Source organism: Narcine bancroftii, chromosome 9 (genome assembly GCF_036971445.1).
Source record: "Narcine bancroftii isolate sNarBan1 chromosome 9, sNarBan1.hap1, whole genome shotgun sequence".
NCBI lineage: Eukaryota > Metazoa > Chordata > Chondrichthyes > Torpediniformes > Narcinidae > Narcine > Narcine bancroftii.
Window position 1 is genome coordinate 5,209,581 of NC_091477.1, and position 21,868 is coordinate 5,231,448.

At 40.5% G+C, this 21,868-nt stretch overlaps 2 protein-coding genes and 1 pseudogene across 2 annotated transcripts in view; all 3 read left to right on the forward strand.

The window, feature by feature from the left end:
- The first annotated feature begins 1,502 nt into the window (after positions 1 to 1,502).
- LOC138743515 (protocadherin-10-like) lies at positions 1,503 to 4,004 on the forward strand. Its single transcript, XM_069899011.1, has one exon. It carries the CDS (start codon positions 1,503 to 1,505, stop codon positions 4,002 to 4,004), a length of 2,502 nt encoding a protein of 833 aa, XP_069755112.1.
- A 5,742-nt stretch (positions 4,005 to 9,746) lies between these two features.
- Positions 9,747 to 12,349, forward strand: LOC138743517 (protocadherin-10 pseudogene; annotated as a pseudogene).
- A 5,620-nt stretch (positions 12,350 to 17,969) lies between these two features.
- LOC138743156 (protocadherin gamma-A11-like) overlaps positions 17,970 to 21,868 on the forward strand; it is a 149,493-nt gene continuing 145,594 nt past the window's right edge. Inside the window, exon 1 of the mRNA XM_069898055.1 lies at positions 17,970 to 20,651. Within this exon, the coding sequence (XP_069754156.1) occupies positions 18,198 to 20,651 (2,454 nt within the window). The 5' untranslated portion in view covers positions 17,970 to 18,197. The remainder of the gene's footprint in view (positions 20,652 to 21,868) is intronic.

Genomic DNA, 21,868 nt, shown 5'->3' on the forward strand with positions numbered 1-21,868 from the left:
CATTGCTGATAGTCTAGCCTTTATCCTTGGATGCAAAATTCCAGAAAGTTTAGACTTGCATCAGAAGGCAAAGATATATTCTCCACTTAAATTATCCAGAAGTCTTTTCTTATTTCATAACTCTTCGCCATGTTTCTATGGTCAGGGAGACGACGTGAGCATTAACAGAGTATTGAAAGGGCAACTATTTAGCTGAGGTAAGTGCAATTAATCGGTAGAAAATAAAAAAAATATAGTTTTAGCTATAACCCTGCATGTAATTAAATGTAAACTGTTGTGTTTTTGTAGAAGCTACACCAGACCCCCTGTTATCAACATAAAGAACAACCAGATGTGGACGAAAATTTGGAGGATATCTTGGAAACATCCACCCATTTCGCAAAATAAAAACTCCACTGAGGTATTGATTCTCCAGATCTGTCGACGTTAAAAAAAAAATCATCTTATGCTCCGTCTGAATGTGATTTGTAGATCCTCAAATGAAGATATATGCATGGGTAACGTTTGGAGAATTTTATAATACCGTGACATATTTCTGAATATTGTATGATTATATCATCATGAGATTTTACACGAAGGAACGATATCGCCGCATAAATGTTGGAAATGATAACAGCTATGGAAGAATTTAGGGAAAAAAATGGTATATTTTGCAAGACTGAATACAAACAAAATCCCCAGACGTCAAAGCATCATTTGAATGTTTTTCCTTATTACGTCAAGGTCGCGGAGTCAATAGCACATGAATAACGGGATCTAGCTGGTTACCCGTTTGAAATATGATGAATTCACTTTGTCTTTGATCTGATCGATTACGTTCACGAGAAAAGGAGATGTTTATATACTTGAATTGTTCGTGATTAGAAAACGACAAGACATGAAAGTGAGCAACATCTCAGGGAAGAAAAATTGTACTCAGGTTGGAAGTGAAGCTGAAATGGCCAGATTAGCTCCTTGTGATTTTGCAGCAATTTTGTTTAGATTTATAACCTAAAAAAATTAATTACAACAATGAATACAAAACAATTCTGACCAATCGTTTTACTGCTCAAAAAAGTCATTAATAATGAAAGTGACGCTTAATTTATATTTATTATTGTGCATTCATTAAATGTAACTGCTAAGTCAGACCTTGACGCTGCAGCTTTAAGAAGTGAAGAGTTTGCTGATTGGCCGACGTCCACTGTGCCTGCATTCACCAATCGGAAACTGGAATGGAACTGGTGATCTGGACGGCCCCTTCCACTCCCCAGCCATCATTACATACACTCAGAAGGACAATGAAAGAAGAGAGCGAGCAGTTCCGTCGGTTTTGTGCACTGACCTTGCCGCAATTGTCGAAGAATTTGGCGCAAAATGCACACACAAATGAAATAAGTCAAACGGTTCGCAGAAGGGAGACGTGTTCCACACGCCGGTGAAACAAGAATCTAAAGAACCGTGAAAAGGATAATGCCTAGTACGGTCTTTTACTGACGTTTTAAGAAGGGGTTGGACTTGAAATGAGGAATAACATATATTTTTTGCTGAAATACAAACTATTCTATTTTGTGCTTTCCCCATGTTTTGGACAGATTCGATATTCAATTCCTGAAGAACTGCAAGCAGGCTCCATTGTTGGGAATATTGCTGCCGATTTAGGTTTCAATGTGAAACAACTGCCCGCTCGCAGTTTACGAATTGCATCTGGATCGAGCAGACAGTACGTAGACATAAATTTGAAGAGTGGTAATTTATTTGTGAAGGAAAAGATTGACAGAGAGGAGCTTTGTGGGCCGAAACACGGTTGTGTTTTATCCCTGGATGTGGTGGTGGAAAACCCATTGAGCCTGTACGACGTGGAGGTAGAGATTAGCGATATAAATGACAACCCACCCAGTTTCCAGAAGAGCCAGATACGTCTTGAAATATCTGAGTTTGCGGCGACGGGGACGCGCTTTACTCTCGAATCCGCCCACGATCCGGACATTGGGATTAACTCGTTGCAAACATATGAGCTCCTTCCGAATGAACATTTTACTCTAGATGTACAACTACGCAGTGGGAAAGGTATGTTGCCAGTGTTGGTGTTGCAAAGAGCCTTGGACAGAGAAATTAAATCAAAGCACATATTAAAGGTAATAGCGAAGGACGGTGGTGTTCCAGTGAGGTCGGGCACGGTTCAGGTAGCCATCACTGTGAAAGATGTAAACGACAACACACCTGTTTTCCCTCAGTCGGTATATAGGGTGTCTTTACTGGAATCTGCACCCCAAGGAACGCTGATTATCAGATTGAACGCCACTGACTTGGACGACGGTCCAAACGGAGAAATAACGTACTCCTTCAGTGGCCATAGTTCCACGGAAGTGCGCGAATTATTTGATGTGAATTCCAAAAATGGTGAAATCAGAGTTAAAGGATCTTTGGATTACGAAGAAAGCCGTGCCTTTGAGATTAATATCCAGGCAATGGACAAGGGATCTGGAGCAATACCCGAACATTGTGATGTTTTGGTGGACATCGTTGATGTGAATGATAACGCACCTGAAGTGGAGTTACGATCGCTCTCAAATGCTGTTGCGGAAGACGCCCCCATTGGGACAGTCGTGGCTTTATTTGCGGCAACAGATAAAGACTCGGAACAAAATGGAGAGGTACAATGTCAAACTTCGAATCAACCAACCTTTGATCTTGATTCAACAAAGAATTACTATAAACTGCTCATTAATCACCCATTGGATCGCGAAAATATCTCCAGTTATGATGTCACCATAACTTGCACTGATGCAGGTAACCCTCCACTCACATCCAAGAAAACAATTCGGGTAGAAGTGTCGGATGTAAACGACAACCCACCACGATTTCACGAGCCTGTGTATACAGCGAGGGTTAAGGAGAATAATATAATTGGGGATTTTATAATATCAGTACCAGCCTTTGATCCAGATGTAGGACAGAACGCTCGATTATTTTTCTCTATAATGCCGGCGGAGTTCCAGGGCACCTCAATCCTCACATTTGTCTCCATTAATTCACAAAGTGGCGAAATATTTGCTCAGATGCCTTTTGACTATGAACAATTTAAAAACTTTCAAATTCAGGTTCAGGTGCGGGATTCTGGAGTACCGCCTCTAACCAGTAACGTTACAGTGGATGTCGTTATCCTCGACCAGAATGACAATGCCCCAGTTATCTTAAATCCTTTGCCGGAATATGGGTCAACGGCAACAGAAACAATATCTCGGTTTGCAGAGCCTGGATATTTGGTGGTCAAGGTATCGGCCACCGATGCGGACTCTGGGGAGAATGCTCACATCTCCTATCATATTTTTGATGCTACCCATTCTAATCTTTTTACTATTTCACCAGACACTGGAGAAATATGGACAATCCGTCAGATTATGAGCAAAGATTCATTTAAACAAAGGTTGGTGGTTGTGGTAAAAGATAATGGAATTCCGCCACTCTCCGCCACCCTGACTATAGTATTATCGATGGTGGACAGTAACAGTGGCAATAGCTTCTCTGGCGATGTTGGTTTCACTCCTGATATGAACCTTGCCTTGGTAATCGCCTTGGGGATTATCTCTGGCATTTTCCTTGTGCTTCTAATTATCCTTGCTTCTGTACTTCACAGAGATAGGAGCAGCCTGGGATGCCGGCACACATTAATTGGTGATTGTTGCTGCCTTCAAACAAGAAATTCTTTCGATGGAATTCAGAAGGCCAGTAGAAGTTTTCAGATACCACCGAACTATGTGGAGGTATTTGGGGGTGATCCGCTTTCCCAGCGTTTCCGATACGAATCCTGCTCAACATTGCAGTCGGTGAACAGAGATGTCATCACTCCGAAAACTTACAGGTCGTGTTCGGAAAATAATTGCTCCCATAATGAGTCCATTATGAAGGAAAACAGCAGAGAAGTGAACTGTGATATTAATCGTAAGGCTGTAAATATAGAGGTAAGGCGTTACGAATCAAAGGATAAGAATCTAGTTTTAAAAAAAAAACACAAAATGTGACAAATTTTCCGTAGGTAAGGGTGCACATGGAGGGAGAGATACCGAGTTCATGACTCAGGCGGAAGAGTTCATTTGAGATTAACATAAAAGCAGTTTTCCAATTGAAACGTTAAATATTTATTTTCACACAAATGCAGCCTGACTTGCTGACTGGATGTAGCATGCTCCTTTTTCTTAAATTTGGTTTTCCACCATTTCAATTCTTTCTCGAAATCTTTCTGTAAACACTCACTGGCATTAAGATAAGTGGCACCTTATCATGGTCGAAGCGTCAGAATGGAAATTTCTGCCTGCCAGTCACTGTGCGTAATATTTTTAGAATTATTTTGGTGTGGCTATATTCCTTATTCCCGATTGCGCAAAGTCCAAGTAACATTGATAGCAATTTCTATTCATGTTTTCTGCTCCAGTCCCTTGGATGACCTCGTTAAGGCCACTCAAAGATAAACCGTTCCGCTTCTACTTCCATCAATACTATGCGTTAACTATTCATAGAGTTCTGAGAACTTTACCCACGATTAAGCCTCAATTTTTTAATGAATTGGTAGAATATTTGTACTTCTGCTCTCTCAGGTAGATGCACATTTAAATGTTGTAAATATGTAGAAGATTAAATATTGCTCTTCTCTGAAGGACTACAGTTCGTCATCCATTAACAAGTCTGAAAACAAATCACCATGTCATTGTCATATTGTTCTTTCTGCGGACTAAATCCTGGAGTGCCCTTGTGCGCTAACTGCTCCATTCAGTCTTTGTAAAATTGCTCCATTCAGTCTTTACAAATTTTTAGAGATGGACATTGGCAACTTTCTGCAGTTGATCATTTTGTCGCAGGGGGCGGGGTTGGGGTAGGGGTGGGGGATATATCAGACATTGTACCCAGCTTTGCTCATACAGGAGTGTTATCTCCCAATTGGGTAATTTAAAAATATTTCTCCAAGTGATTGACCTGATCTAGGTGGTGAAAAGCTGCAGGGAATGTGTAGGCGGGCAGATTACAGTAGAATCCCTTGATATGAAGGCTACTCAGCCTAACGTCACTTCTACATTTTATTTTTAAGTCCACCCACAGATATAATGGACGTTGGTCTTGTGAAACCAAATTAAATTAACGTAGACAACAATTCGTTGATATTTTCTACTACTTGCTGCTGGTTGAATGTAGATGGAAAACAGTGATTGTCTGAATTGTTCTTAGCTTTACGTTTAATGTCCTATATTATCAAGTAGACGTGTGGACTGTTCTGTAAGAACACCAACAGCAAATTATTTTGGAGCCTATCAGGGCCGAAAGTAGATAACTTGTATAGAGGTAAGGGAGACTCCAGTGATCATCTCCGTAGTTTCAATGACACTCCATATTGACCTCCGACCTAATGGTTTGCAGCTACTATACCACACGGTGATGCACCCATCAGGACACACTCCAATGTGCGCTTATAGAACTATTTTAGGATGGTGGCCGTAGCCTTGCCCTCCTCTACGTCCTTGACTAATGAGGAAGGATTGAGGGTCCAGGAGAGGTCGTCGTTGAAACTGACGCCAAGGAACTTTATGCAGCGCACGCTCTCAATGACAGAGCCATGACGCGAAGGTTGGAGGAGTTTTGAATTGAGCTGAAGGTTCTCGAAGCATATACAAGAGCATAGACAGGATGTACAATTGGGAAGAAATGTTGCAGATGGATTTCAATTCGGATAAGTGTGAGGTGATGCACTTTGGAAGGTCGCACCAGAACACTGAGAAAAGGGTTAATGGTCAGTTACTTAATATAGTGGATGAACAGAGAGATCATGCGTTTCAAATCCATACATCCCTCAATGTCACTGCACAGGTTGATATGGTAGTTAAGAAGGCCTGTGAGATGCTGGGATTCATTAATATAGAATTGAATTCAAGAGCAGAAAGGTCATGTTGCAATTCTAAAAATCTCCAGTAAGACTATACATCATATTGTTATCATTTCTGGTCACATCATTATAGGATGGATGTGGAAGCTCTGGATTGGGGGCCGAGGAAATTTGCCAGGATATTGCCTGTAAAGAAAAACAAGTCTTATGAGGCAAGGTTGGCAGAGCTGGGACTTTTCTCCTTGGAGAGTAAAGGATGAGAGGAAACTTGATATGAGAGGCATAGATAGGGGGACAGCCAGCGCCTGTTTCCCAGGGTAGAATCAGCAAATACCAGAAGGTCATAGGTAAAAAGATATGGAAAGAAAATGAAGGGGCGATATCAGGGTTAAGTTTTCTTTACACAGAGTGTGTGGGTGCCTGGAATGCCTTGTGGAGAATGGTGGTGGAGGCTGAAACACTGAGGGCACTTACGAGACTCTTAGATAGATACATAGATGAAAGGAAAATCAATGGTTATGGGTATGGAGGGTTTATTGCTTTGTTTAAAGTAAGGAGTAAATAGGTCGGCACAGCATCGAGGGTTGAAGAGCCTCTGCTGTGCTATAGGGTTCTGTGTTCTATCAAATAAATGAATGTCAAATCGTCACTGTCTGATATATTAGTCCAGTTGAATAAAATTTTCTACATACTGTCTGCGTGAACTAGATAAGACATTGAGTTTATGGTGAATGCAAGTGAAGCTTCCATCTATATCCATTTCCCTCACAGGCCTCTACCCCATCATCACCTTCTTTGGCATATGGTGAAAATTCCATACACCCTCTTCTTTCTTGAACAGAATATATGAAATAACAATACATTTTGATCTTAATGGGTAGAAATATGAGAGACAACTGCTTCTGTGATGTATTTCTGTGATGATGCGAGGGGCGCTGGACAAAGTGGCCACTCTCTGTCAATCTTATAGTGGACAAAATCTAAAGAATTTCATGTATTATGCATTCTAAGTGTAGTATTATATGTCAATCATGGAACTTTTGCCTTTACCTTTTTGTTTTCTTTATATTTTTCTTTCAGTTCGCACGTCTTAAATATGTTATTTTTTTTCAAAATATATGCAACTTAACTCAATCTTTTCTACTGCAACATGCAATAATTAAATGTGAGCACATAAGGAACTGTCCATTTAATGGAAAAAAAAACAGCAAGTGCTTTGATGTCCATACCCTGCTGCATCAAATTAGTAGTTTTCTTTATCCCCTCGGATGACATGTCATCTTTCAGTGAAACAGCACGTCCTTGAGTTCTTTGATGTACTTGTTTAAATCGTGCACACATGCTGACACAATTTGTCCGACTCCGCGAAGGTCGAGTTTGTACAAGATTGTACAAGGTGCGTCACAAATGAAAGGAGCCGGAAATTCAAAACCCGAATCAGAATCATGTGTATTGTCATTAACACGTGTCATGTAATGTGTTACTTAGCGGGAGCAGTATTATACAATTACAGGTGATAAATTGCTTAAAATTACAAATCCGTAAATACGAAATAAAGAAAAAAAGGGAGGTAGTGTCTAGAGATTAATTGTCTGTTAATAAATCTGGTAGAGAATGTGGATGAAGCTGTTTTTGTATCGTTATGAGTGCGTCTTTGGGCTTCTGTACCTCCTTTCTGATGGTAGCACTGTGAAAAGCCTGGCTGGTGTGGGTCCTTGATGATAGGGGCTACTTTCGTGAGACACAGCCTCTTAACGACGTCGTTAGTGGAGTGAAAATTAATGTCCATGATGGCCCTGGGCCAGTTTTTCCGGTTTTGTGCATGAGCATCTCCATACCAGATAGTCAGAATGTTCTCCCTGGTAAACACTTAGAAATTTGCAAGAGTCTTTGGTGAGATACAAAATAATCTCAAGCCCCGAACGAAATAGAGCAGTTGCTGTGGCTTCGTCATGATTGCGCCGACATGATGGCTCCAGGATAGTTATTCAGAGATGTTAGAACTTAGGCATTAGAAATTCCTTATCCTCTCCACTGCTGACCCCTCGACAAGGACTGCTTTGTATTCTCCTGGTTTCCTATTCCTGAAGTCCACAATCAATTCTTTAGTTTTGTTAACCTTAAGTGCAAGGTTATTGAGGCACCAGTAAATTAGCTGATCTATTTCGCTCCTGTAAGCTTTCTCATTGCCGACTGTTGTGTCATCAGCAAATTTATGGTTGGGATTTGAACTGTGTCTAGCCACAAAGTCATGTGTGTAGAGAGAGTAGCGAAATGGGATAAGCACTCACGTTTGAGGTGCGCAATTTTGCACATGGTCCCTGAAATCGGTCAGTAAGTTTTCATATAATATGAAGGTTGGAAGAGTTCTGGATAGTGTAATGGCTTGTCGTAGGTTAAGACAGGGCATAGTCCGTATACAGTGTTGGGTGGAAAAGTGAGAGATGGAATTCAACCATAATAAGTGTAAAATGATGCTCCTTGGAATGTCATCAATGTGAAAGACAACCGACAAGGGTCCAGGTCCAGAGATATTTCAAGCTTGCGACTTGACTTATCGGGTGGTTAAAAGGCCATCATTAGTCGGGGGATTGTGTTCAAGAGCTGTGAGGTAATGTTACAGCTCACTAAATTCTAGTTATACCACATCCGCAGAATTGTATTCAGTTCTATTAGTCTCGTAAGAGAAGAGTTTTTAGAGACAGTGCAGAGGACATTTATTGGTATGTTGCCTGGATTGGGGAATATGTCTTGGTTGACAGAGGTAGACCTTTTCTCTTTAGAGCGACAAAGGATAAGAGGCACCCAAATAGAAGTATATAAGATTGTGACGGGCCAGCATTTTTTCCCAATGTGACAATTTAGGGGATATGTCAGACATTTTTTCACACAGAAAGCGGGGGGGGGGGGGGGGGGGTGGGGGGGATGCTAGGAATACATTGCCGGAGGTGCTGGTGTGACACGTACAATGGGGACGTTTGAAATTCTCTTCGCTGGCATGTGAATGTAAGTATAATAGAGCGTTAAAGGGAAGGATTACATTGCTGTGAGTATGTTTACATAGGTTAGCACAACCTTCGTCAGCCGAACGAAATACCCTGTGCAATAATGTTCTATTTTCTCTGTTCTATATTTCTACGTGAATATATGAAGATGACCTGCCAACTTGGAGTGACAGTCAACAGTTAATCAGGCTGGAAAATAAGGGAGGAATATACAGGTGGTTTAACAATAGGTTTATACGCCTGAGGTCTGTATTATTTTTCTATTTATTTTTTTTCCTAGTTAACAATTTGTTTATTGTCGTCCTTAATATATTAATTAAATATATTTGCCCATAACACTGTTCATAATACCACGAATAAAAATTAAACACACACACACACACACACGCACACACACATACACACACACACACACACACACACACACACACACACACACACACACACACACACACACACACACGCAAACACACAGCTGAAATAAATTTTAATTGTGCAACAATAAATACATTTCTGCGTAATTTTAAGTTGACCTTGCTTTAAGAAACAAGGGATACGCTCATTGGTCGAATATCAATGAGTTCCTCAACCAATCGGGATCTGAAATGTGGTGAGTGATCCTCACAGCCCCCTTCAGGACACAGCGACCATCACGCAAAATCAGACACAGAGAAAACTGGATTGCCACCAGCTCCAAGGGATTTTTGCAGGGATCTTTTCGCAACTGAAGGCAAAATGCGTGCATTTTAATGAAATAATTCGAGAGATTCGCAAGCGGTAAGGGCGTTTTTTGCACAGTACATTTTTTTTATTTAACGCCGACTCACGGGTTGAAGGACAATGGAGACAGTCTCGGCCTAAATCCATTGGAATGACTTCTACTAGAAATGAAATATAAAATATATTGGCTGCTAAAATGCCAGGCATTGTGCTGTGTGTTCTTCCCGTTGAGTCTTGTATCTGGCCTGATTCGTTATTCTGTCCCTGAAGAGCAGCAACTGGGAGCCTTTGTTGGGAATATTGCTGCCGATTTAGATTTAGACGTTAAGCTGCTGTCGGCCCGCGTTTTCCGAGTGGCGCCCGGACCAAGAAAGCAGTATTTCGACGTAAATCTGGAGAATGGTATTTTATTTGTGAAGGAAATAATTGACAGGGAGCTGCTTTGTGGATCGAATGTAGATTGCCGCTTATCCTTTGATGCTGTGCTTGAAAATCCTTTGAGCCTTTACCAGGTGGAAGTGGAGATCCTCGATGTAAATGATAATGCCCCCGTTTTCCCAAAAAGTCAGTTTCGCCTTGAAATTTTGGAATCTGCGGCACCGGGAATGCGATTTCCCCTTGAGCCCGCACTAGATCCGGATATTGGAACGAACTCCTTGCAAACCTACCAGCTACCTTCGAACCAATATTTTACTCTCAACGTACAAACGCGCAGAGGAAAGGGGACGCGGCCAGTGTTGTTGTTACAGAAACCCTTGGATAGAGAATCCATATCTATCCACAATATTACGCTAACAGCCAAGGACGGCGGCTTGCCTCCGAGATCTGGAATGGTTCAAATTATAATCACAGTGCAGGATGTAAATGATAACTCGCCTGTTTTCTCTCAGTCTACTTACAAGGTTAGTCTATTTGAAAACGCAGCGAAAGGTGCCTTAATCATCCGGTTAAACGCCACTGACCTGGATGAAGATGACAATGGAGAGATAATGTACTCATTCAGTAGTCATATTTCTGCCACAGCTCGTAATCTTTTCGCTATAAATCCAAAAACAGGTGAAATCAGGCTCAAAGGGAACTTGGATTATGAAGAAAACACTGCCATTGAGATTAACATACAAGCAAAAGATAAGGGTCCTGGCGCTATCCCTGAGTACTGCGATGTACTGGTCGAAATTACTGATGTTAATGACAATCCACCAGAGGTGACATTACGGTCTTCCACAAGTACAGTTCCTGAGAACGCTCCACTCGGCACCGTGCTGGCTTTATTTAGCGCAGAAGACAGAGACTCCGGAGAAAATGGTGATGTACATTGTCAAGTCTCAAAGCTTTTGCCATTTAAGTTGGATTCATCGATTAAAAACTATTACAAAATTGTTATCCAGGATTTGTTGGATCGCGAAACGATCCCCAAATACGATATTCCTATAATATGCACGGATTCAGGGAACCCATCACTCACTTCTAGAAAAACTATCCGAGTTGAGGTTTCAGACATAAATGACAACACGCCGACATTTACCCGCCCCGTATACACTGCAAATGTTCACGAAAACAATGGTATAGGGGCTTCTATATTTTCGGTGACTGCCTTCGATCCAGATGCTGGACAAAACGCTCGTCTGAACTTTTCTATCCTTCCATCTCAAATTAAGAATTCCTCAATAACTTCTTATGTCTCCATTAATTCAGCGACTGGTGTCCTGTATGCTCAGAGAGTATTTGACTACGAGCATCTGAAAACATTCCAGATTCATGTTGAAGTGCGAGATTCTGGTGCGCCAGAACGAAGCAGCAATGTTTCCGTCAATGTTGTGATCCTTGATCGGAATGACAACGCTCCAGTGATTACACAGCCTTTACCCGAATATGGGTCCACAGCAATAGAAACAATATCCAGGTTTGCAGAACCAGGATATTTGGCTGTCAAAGTAAATGCCATGGATGCCGACGCTGGTCAGAATGCTCATCTCTCTTATCAGATTTTCCAGGATACCCGCCAGAGCCTTTTCACAATCTCCTCAGACACGGGAGAAATTTGGACTGCCCGTCCAATTTTAAGCAATGATGCCTCTACTCAAAGGCTTGTGGTTGTTGTAAAAGATAATGGAATTCCAGCCCTCTCCGCCTCCGTGACGATAGTATTTTCTGTTGTTGGGACGAACAGTGAAACGTTCTCCAGTGTCATCAGTTCTTCGTCAGATCGCCGCTTCAGACCTGAGCTGAGTCTTTCATTGGTTATTACCTTGGGAATTATATCTGCCACATTCCTCATAATTGTAATTATCCTTGCCGTTAAAGTTTACGCAAGCAGGAATGGTGTGTACGAGCAACAATCCCTGAGTACTTGTTGTTGCTTTGAATCAAGAAATTCTTTGAATGGAATTCAGAAGGCCAGCAAAAGTCTTCAGATAGCACCCAACTATGTTGATGTATTTGGGGGTGATCCACTCTCCCAAAGATTTCGCTACGAGTCATGTTCGACATTGCAGTCGACCAAGAGAGATTTTATTGTTCACAACAGGTTTAGAACTTCTGCAGACAACAACTGTGTGCTGAATGAATCGATCAGGAAAGATAGTTCTGTGATGGTGAATTCTGAAAATCACAGCGTCCCTGGGGTGAGTTACCTTTCGATAAAGAAGAAAATCCTCACGGGTTTTATACGGATGCACGCAATATGAATGAATCAGATCCAGAGGTAAATCATTGTGACTCTCTAACTAAAACATCAATTATTGAAAATCGGGAAGAAAAGAAATGTCTTCATCCATATTGAGCAGAGGAGTTGGCGTTTACTGGGAGAGAAACTCCGACCTATTTTGCAGGTGCGCTTTCACATATAAAATGCAGCCTGCTCTAATGCAAAATTTAAAATGTGGTTATCTGGCATTGCTTTTCATGACTTCTTTCTGTGTTACAGATTTTTTTTTCCAAACAAAATTTGTTTTTATTGTGATAGTTCTGGGACAAAGATTTTATGTAACCATGTAATCGTCATTCAAGAAGTTGTTTTTTTTTAATAGCCGTAGTTTTAAAAAGTATTTTTAATTCCGCTTACTGACATTATCATCTGTTGTTCAATTGATAACACACACAACTGGAACAGTTCTGACGGATCAAAAGGCAATTGACATGTTTGTCATCCAGTCTGGCACTGTGCATTTGCTGCTCCCGATGTAGTATCTTCTACATTTTTAAAGATAAATGTTGATTGAGTGAGCACTTTGCAGGATATTTCAGTCATCATGTTGACCCTATGCTTGCAGTTTCCCTTCACTTTATTTAAGCACTCTACCTTCAACCTTAACTTTGGGCAACTTCCTTTTAAAGGCGCACAATGTAACCTTGTAGAATAGTATCTCATCGTTACTGTCTGCACATTTCAACCTCGTATCTCAATTCAAAAATGTCAGACAACCACCATTTTGTTTTTCCATTAGATCAGGCCAGATCAGGCAAGTACAAACATCGTTGTTCTGTATCGCATGCTACAATGTTCTATTTTCTGATTAAATGGCCTTTCATCTTGCAGGATATAATGTCCCCGAGCTGCCGAATAAGTGCTACTATCTAACGTGTCCTCACCTCCACTCATTCACGCACTATAATATTACTGTGTCATAACACGACTGTTCAGAAGAACGCAAGAAGCAGCAGAAGACCACTCAGCCCTTCAACCCTACCCTTCCCCCATTCAATTGGGGTTATAGCCTCTCAATGATAATATCTGTGGTAGCACCACTAGACCTGTGTACAGCAATATAGAACAATTCTGTTAATAAGCAGTGCTATGGCATTCTTTAAGTAGAGTTGGAGAGAGACATTTCTGCAGGTAAAAGTAACACTCCCGGACGGCGTGTGACCTCTTTGGTATCAATGCCAACAGTATATCGGAGAAGGCAAAAGACATTGTGGAATGGACGCTTGGGTATCCTAATATTCTAGGGTCTGTTGATATCAAGGAGGAGGAAGCGAAAATCTGTATCTCATTTCTAAGCTCATCCTTTATTGCCATTGGAGACGAGCCCTTCCATGTGGAGAAATTGCCAATGGAAATTAGTCCAGACAATTGTTACATCTTGTACTTTAAGAGGTGAGATGTGAGGGGATTTTAAGGCTTTGGAGAAATGGAGAAGATATTTGCCAGGGCGTTGCATGGATTAGAGTATTAGCCAATAAATAAAAGGACAACCCTGGATTGCATTTTCTGATATGTTGGTAGCTGAAGGTTGAAGTTTCAGAGTTATGAAAGCCCGGGATAAGTGGACAGATACTCTCTTTTCAGGGCAAAGATTTCAACTACTAGAAGGCATAAGTTTAATGTTAGAATGGGAACGTTAAAAAATGACAGGTATTAAAGCCGGTAGTACGATAGTCGATAGTCGTGGTGGGCAACAAGCAGCCAGAGAATATTCTAACAATATACAGATTTTATACTTCTCATTGATTTTGATACAACGAAGGCACAGAAAGCCTTCGTGTTATAACCATAAACGCTATTGCGCTTGTGCAGTTAAAGCTGATAGGTAATGAATTTTATCTTTAAAGAATATGCATTTAACAATGACAGAGCAGCAGAGTTTGAGAGTTTGTTATTAATGATGCCGGCGAAGTTCACAGCCACCATTTATCTTATCTACAGTAAAATTGTTCCGTCATTTTAGTGGCAAACTCTGACATTTCACTTGGTGCCGGTGGCCACCAATTACTTTCTTATCTGAAGAAGACTGAAAGCAAAGTAACATCTTGTGGTCATCCGTAAAATTCGACATTCATAATATTGTATAATCGTTCATGAAATGATCATTACTTACATTACCGAGGCAATGCTTTGAGAATTGCCAGACTGACACTGTTTCAGTATTGTCAATCTCCAACAATGAATGATACCTTTATTGTGTTCATTTCTGAGATGTGTGTGTGTGTCTCCGTCAAGGAAGGCATTTCATTCATCTCTCAGGACTCTTAAGCAAGTTGTGGTGAGTCAGCCCTTGAACCGCCATAACCCTTCTGGTAATGGTTACATAAAGTTGGTGCAACATCCAAGGATATGTATCCGGTAGGCTTGACAAATAATGATATATTTTCATGTCAGTTTTTATGTCACTTAGTGAAGAACCAGACATGCAGCGTTGTTCAAACTGAGCAGAAGCATTAAATTTGATGTTTGTCAGATTTGTATCTGCATAAAGTGAAATTTTCATTGTACGTTTGCAGGGCTGTTTTAAACCATGTACAATCGACCAGTGTTACTCTCCCTTTTGTTTTAGATAAGAATATTTCCAAGTTTAGACACAAACTAAACTGCGATTGTGTTGAGGTGGAATCAAAGTGTATTAACATGTCTCTTGACAGCATTGTTTGCAATAGCTTCCATCGCCTTAAGGCTGCTTGAAAAACAAATTGAGTAGTGATACTTGACTGGATTAGAATTACACCATTGTGATGGTCATGAAATATTTTTGAAATATTACATGGTGTTCATGAAAAATATTGAGCTGCTACTAAGCAGCCTCTTACATATAATGTCTACTGATCTTTTGTAACCATTATATGTTGTGTTGCATAGCCTGGATGTCTTTGGTATGCATATTATGTTGTTAATGACAGAAGTAGATTTCCGAAGATACAATTGGAAGTGATGGCATTGAATGACAACGAATCTCTGTGTCATTCGTTTCTCTACTGGTGTGCAAGATGACAAACTCCTATGTTCAATGCATTCATACTTGAACGATTATGGGAGGTGAAATCTTTATACACTTCACAATATACATAGAGAGCAATTACAGACTTTAGGATTTAATTCCAATCCGTATGTTATAGCTAGGTCGGTTATTTCTAAGATTTCTTTCGTCACCTTGATTAAACGATTGTTAAAATACTTCTTTAGTCAAACCATTTCCAGTTGAACTTCTGTTTTTATTGTTCAGTAGTTCATCTATGCATGCTGTTGAGAAGGTATCAATGATAAATAACAATGGCAAGTCTAATTTAATCTCGGAAGAGTTACATTCTACTGGACAAGAAAGGGTAGGACAAACTGTATGAATGGTAATTCATACAGGAATTCAAATGGATTTGGTGCACAAATCCAAATCTCCCTGAAGACGGCATTCTCATGAGTAAGAATGGGACCAAAGGAGGTTCTTCTATATGTTTATAAAAATCGGAAGGATACAAATGGTCACCAGGTGATTGAAATCACGTCATTAGAATGGAAAAATGCGAAAGACTTGCACTAGATCAGTGATTCCCAAACTTGTTCTTCCACACACACATCACTTTAAGGAATCCTTTACTAACCAAAGACCACCGATGGCATAGGATCAGTGGCATAGGATGGCATAGGTTCTCGGTGGTTTGTAAGGGATTATTTAAGTTGGTTTACGTGTGGTAAAATAAGCTTGAGAACCACTGCACTAGATATTGCCTTGGGCGATGAGCTTCAGATATAAGAAAAGACCAAAGATGCTGGGTTTGTTTTATATGTGCTCCAGGGAGCCGAGGGCAAACCTGATTCAAGCATACAAAATTTGATGAGCATAAACAAGGTTGTGTAGGATGTCTTGCCAGTAACTGAATTATCAGCTTCTTACCAGGCAATATTTAATTTGTGAAGGCCGTGTGATTCAGAAGGAAACAAGGAAAGATTTTTTCACATATATTATGGTGGGATTCAACAACACACAAGAGAGAATGGTAGATATTGAACCTCGAACACGTGAGAAAGATGATCGTGAGAATTTGTTAACTTGAGTTGTCAGAGTGCAGAAGATGACAGAGTGCTTGAAAATGAAATGTATGTATATGCGTGTGGGTGGGGGGGGGGTGTTTTCAAAGGGGTCTGTTCCCGTGATCGATGACTCTATGATGTTCTTGAACTCCCATAGGCAACATGACAGTGCACTCACACTCAAACGTTTTTTTTTGTCGTGAGCTCTGAGAATTTGACTGTGATTATGGCAAGATGACAATATACTAACGACGTCCTGTTCGAAGGTATTTTGGATATTGATATGTTGTCACGCAGTTGTTAACTGGGTCCACCGAGGTTATAGATGCAGAGATTTAATAGATACTATTGAAACAACGCTAGGGAAATGCTACAATGCGTTTTATGGAGACCAGGCGATCCCGGGATTTAATGGGGTTGTTTTATAAAGGGAATACCTATCTTCGATACGTATTCCCTTTAAAAAATATTGTTGAAATTGTATGTCTTAACAACTGGAAATTGCTCCATTCGTTATTTCCTACTGATGGAAATGTTTTGGAGAGTAAGGAAGGGGGACAGTCAGCTGAATTTCCACGGTATGACATATTATTGTTTTACCCATGTTTGTCTCCCTGGATCGTCTTAATTTATAATCAGTAGTGACATCCTGGGTTATAATGCACGTTACTTTAACCATGCAATTCAAAAAAGGTTGGATAATTTTCTGTTCTCGATAATGGTTATTTCCAATTTTTGTCAAGTTTGTGTCAGAAGACACAAAGAATGCCCTTTTAGTTTGGTACTCGTTTTCAGGTTGTGAAAGGATGTGGTGGAGATTTCATAAATTAACGTGGTGTATTCCAACAAACATGCCTCTTTCCAGCGGGTTCTTTAAGCATGTCACTGATCTTTCTTTCCACAGATGCTGCCTCCCCATATGGTTTACAACGTTTTCTAACGTTCTTTGTAACGTAACAAGTCATGTATATTTTAACATTTAGCACATTTCAACATGTAAACACGAAAAAAATAGAATATTTTCTGCAGTTGCCCTCAGGCTTTTCCTTTCCACTCACATACCATATTAAGGAAATTGTTACTCAACATAGAGCACCTATGGCAGTGATCTTCAATTTTTCTTTACTCACGTACCACTTTAAGTAATCCCTTAAGGTGGTATGTGAGTGAAAAAAGGTACGCGAATAGAAAAAAAAGATTGAGTACCTCTAATCTAATGAAACCAAGAGCTAATACCTTCTTGAATGATGAAGATAAATTCTTTATCCTCTACGAACAAGCAAAAGGTGTTGGTTAGAGAAGCAAAATAATCATAAATAAAATTGAAACGTTGAGCCGATTGTTGCTATTTATGTTTGTGTTACTTTAATCAACAAGGGTCTATCATAATTTAAGACTTAATATATTAATTTGAATATAAATTGCAAGAACTCGGACCTGCTGAAATTAACCAGAACAGGCGGAAATATATTTCAATTGCACAACCATAAATACAATAGTTCTGTTCAACTTTAAGTAAGTGTAGCTTTAAGAAAACATGGAGAATCCTGATTGGTCGAATATCAATGCGTTTCTGCACCAGTCAGGAGGCGAGGTGTGATGAGTGATCCGCACAGCCCCTTCAGGACTCAGCGGCCATTATTGAAGATCAGACAGAGAGAAAACTAGATGACCAACAGCTCGGTGGGTTTTGCGCAAGATTCCTCTCGCAACACAGCCAAAACAGGAGAATTTGAATCAAATAATTCGGGAGAATCGCAATAGGCATGAGTATTTTTTGTACAGCTTTTGTTCTATATTACGCCGACGTACTGTTAAAAGGATAACAAAACAATACCATCTGGGCCTGAAAGCACTGGAATGACTTCCACTGGAAATGAGATATAAAATATATTGGTTGGTAAAATGCTATTTGTTGTGCTGTGTGTTCTCCCCGTGGAGTATTGTGTCTGGGCAGATTCGTTATTCTGTCCCTGAAGAGCTGCATCTGGGAGCTTTTGTTGGGAACATCGCTACCGATTTAGCTTTAGATGTAAAGCAACTGTCCGATCGCAATTTGCGGATAGCGCCCGGACCAAGAAAGGAGTATTTCGGCGTAAATTTGGAAAATGGGATTTTATTTGTGAAGGAAAGAATCGACAGAGAACTGATTTGTGGGTCGAATCTCGATTGTAGTTTATCTTTTAACGTTGTATTTGAAAACCCCCTGAGCTTGTATCCAATTGAAGTGGAGATTCTCGATGTAAATGACAATGCACCCGGTTTTCCAAACAGCACGTTTCGTCTTGAGATCGTGGAGTTGGCGACACCAGGAATGCAATTTCCCGTTGAACCCGCATACGACCCGGACATTGGTAGTAACTCGTTGCAAAGCTACCAGCTACAGCCGAGCGAATATTTCACTCTCGATATACAAATGCGCAGTGGGAAAGAAAGGCGGCCAGTATTGTTGCTGCAGAAGCCTTTGGACAGAGAAACGGTGGCAACACACAACGTAACGCTGATAGCAAAGGACGGTGGTTTGCCTCCTAGATCGGGAACAGTTCAGATTGTAGTTATAGTGAAAGATGTGAACGACAACGCGCCTGTTTTCTCTCAGCCCACTTACCGAGTCAGTCTGTTGGAATCTGCACCGAAAGGGACACTGGTCATCACATTGAACGCCACTGATCTGGATGATGGCCTCAACGGAGAGATTATATATTCTTTCCGTCGCCATATTTCTTCTACAGCAAGAAAACTCTTCCATCTGAACTCCAAAACTGGTGAAATCAGACTCGGTGGGAAATTGGACTATGAAGAAAACAATGCCCTTGAAATAAAAGTACAAGCAATGGATAGGGGTTCGGGCGCTGTTCCCGAGTACTGTGATGTATTGGTCGAAATTATTGATGTGAATGACAATCCGCCGGAGGTGACATTAGGGTCTTCGTTAACTACAGTATCGGAGGACGCACCACCTGGCACTGTTGTTTCTCTTTTCACCGTAGAAGACAGAGACTCCGGGCAAAATGGTCAGGTACACTGTCAAATTTCAAAGCAACTGCCTTTTAAGCTATTTTCATCCATAAGAAACTATTATAATATTGCCATAGAGCATGCGTTAGATCGCGAAAATACCGCCAGCTATGATATTTTTGTAAGGTGCACGGATGCAGGTGACCCTCCTCTGACTTGTAAGAAAAGCATCCGCGTAGGGGTTTCAGACATAAATGACAATGCGCCAAAGTTTTCCCGACCCGTATTCACGGCAAATGTTCAAGAAAACAATGGCATTGGGGCTTCAATACTTTCATTGACTGCCTTTGATCCAGATGTTGGACAAAACTCTCGACTGACATTTTCGATCCTGTCGCCGCAAGTTTGGAATTTCTCAATAACCTCTTATGTTTCGATTAATCCAGCCACTGGTGTCCTTTATGCTCAGAGAGCTTTTGACTACGAACAACTGAAAAGCTTTCAGATACAAGTTCAAGTGCAAGACTCTGGTACACCAGCACTCAGTAGTAACGCTTCCGTCAATGTTGTGATCCTAGATCAGAATGACAACGCTCCCGTGATTATACAGCCATTACCCGAATATAGATCAACATCAACAGAAATAATATCAAGGTTTGCAGAACCAGGATATTTGGTTTTAAAGGTATCAGCCACTGATGCGGACGCTGGACAGAACTCTCGACTCACTTATCAGATTTTTCAGGATACCCGCCATAGCCTTTTTACAATTTCCGCAGACACGGGCGAAATCTGGACCATCCGTCCAATTTTGAACAACGATAATTCTAACCAAAGACTGATGGTTGTAGTAAAAGATAATGGAATTCCATCACTCTCTGCCACTATGACAATAGTATTATCTGTGGTTGGGACGGATAGTGAAACATTATCCAGTGTCAGCACTTCTTCGTCAGATCGCAGGTTCAGACCTGAGCTGGGTCTCTCGTTGGTTATTGCCTTGGGAATAATATCTACCATTTTCCTCTTAATTGTAATTATCCTTGCCGTTAAAGTTTACTTGAATAGTATGGTGTACGAGCAACAGTACCCGAGCACGTGCTGTTGCTTTAAATCAAGAAATTCTTTGAATGGAATTCAGAAGGCCAGTAGAAGTCTTCAGATAGCACCAAACTATGTTGAGGTATTTGGGGGCGATCCGCTCTCGCAAAGATTCCGCTACGAGTCATGTTCGACATTGCAGTCTTCCAAAACAGATTTCATCGTCCCGAAGCGGTGGAGACCATCTACAGAAAATAACTGCGCGATGAACGTATCTTCCGGGAGTGACAACGCTGAAATGATGATTTCTGGAATGTATTATGTTCCTGAGGTGAGATGATTTTAAACAGAGAAGAAAATCTTCATTGTTTTTTTTTGGAAACACGAGGATTTGGCAGAAGCATCGGTGTTTAGATATATAAAGTACGGAAATATATTGAGCGGTTATTCTGTATATATTTTTCTTTAGATGTGTTATAGAATAATAAATATAACTAATTGTAGTGTGTTCATAGCAACACACATCCGCAATAATTATTTTTATTCCACAGATGCTGGTTTTTCTGCTAAATCCAATAATCGCTTTTTACCACATATTTGCCCAAACCAAACTGTGCTGTGCTTAACCACGTCCATCATTTCCCTTCTCACTAACGAAGCCCAACAAACCTCCAGGCCTCCCTTTGGCAGCACCGTTATGACACCTCCACACGTCATTTCCCATTCTATCACGGAGATGCACTTTTTTTCTCTGCGCGCAAAACCATGTTTTGATGTGTAAATTGTTTTTTTTTATAAACTACATGTGTCATTGCTTCCATACCCTCACCAAATATGTGGCGTTGCTTGTAGAGTATCCTTAACGCTTCTGCTCATTATGAACTCCTCTTAGTTTAAATCTTTATTTTTCTGGAGAAATTGGCATAATAATATTAATCTGCTCATTCGGAGAAAACGTCCTTTACACAAATGATGTTTTTACATCTTATTCCTCCTAAGATCAGACATAATTAGCATATTGATACTCCCTGGACCAAAATAAAAAGCATCATCCAAGAGGAAAATCGTTATTAACAAATCAGCATTTTCAAATCATATTTTCTTGTTTTATTACACATGGGATTGGTAAAGAGCGTTTGGACAATTTGCTTGTGGTATCTGGTTGGAAATGTGCAGGAATATTTTAATTGCGTTGTAATTTCCTCAAACGAACGTCAAAATGTAAACGCCATTAGAAATAAATTGTTTCCGACATGTGGTGCTATGGTCGTCTACATTCCAAAATTGAACGGTTCATTGTGGAGGGATCAGCTACTGTGTCGTTGTTGCTAGACGTTATCAACAGGAACGGAGGCATCACTCTATTAGGAGCTCTATAGACCTCTCAATAGCCACTAGGACACTGGGAAGCAGATAAGTAGGCAAATTCAGGGATTTTGTAAAAGAATAACAGGGTTATTGTTATGAGATACTTCCAGTTCCCAAATATTGACTAGCTCATCCTCAGTGCAAAAGATTCAGACGAGGTAGAGTTTGTCAAGTATGCAC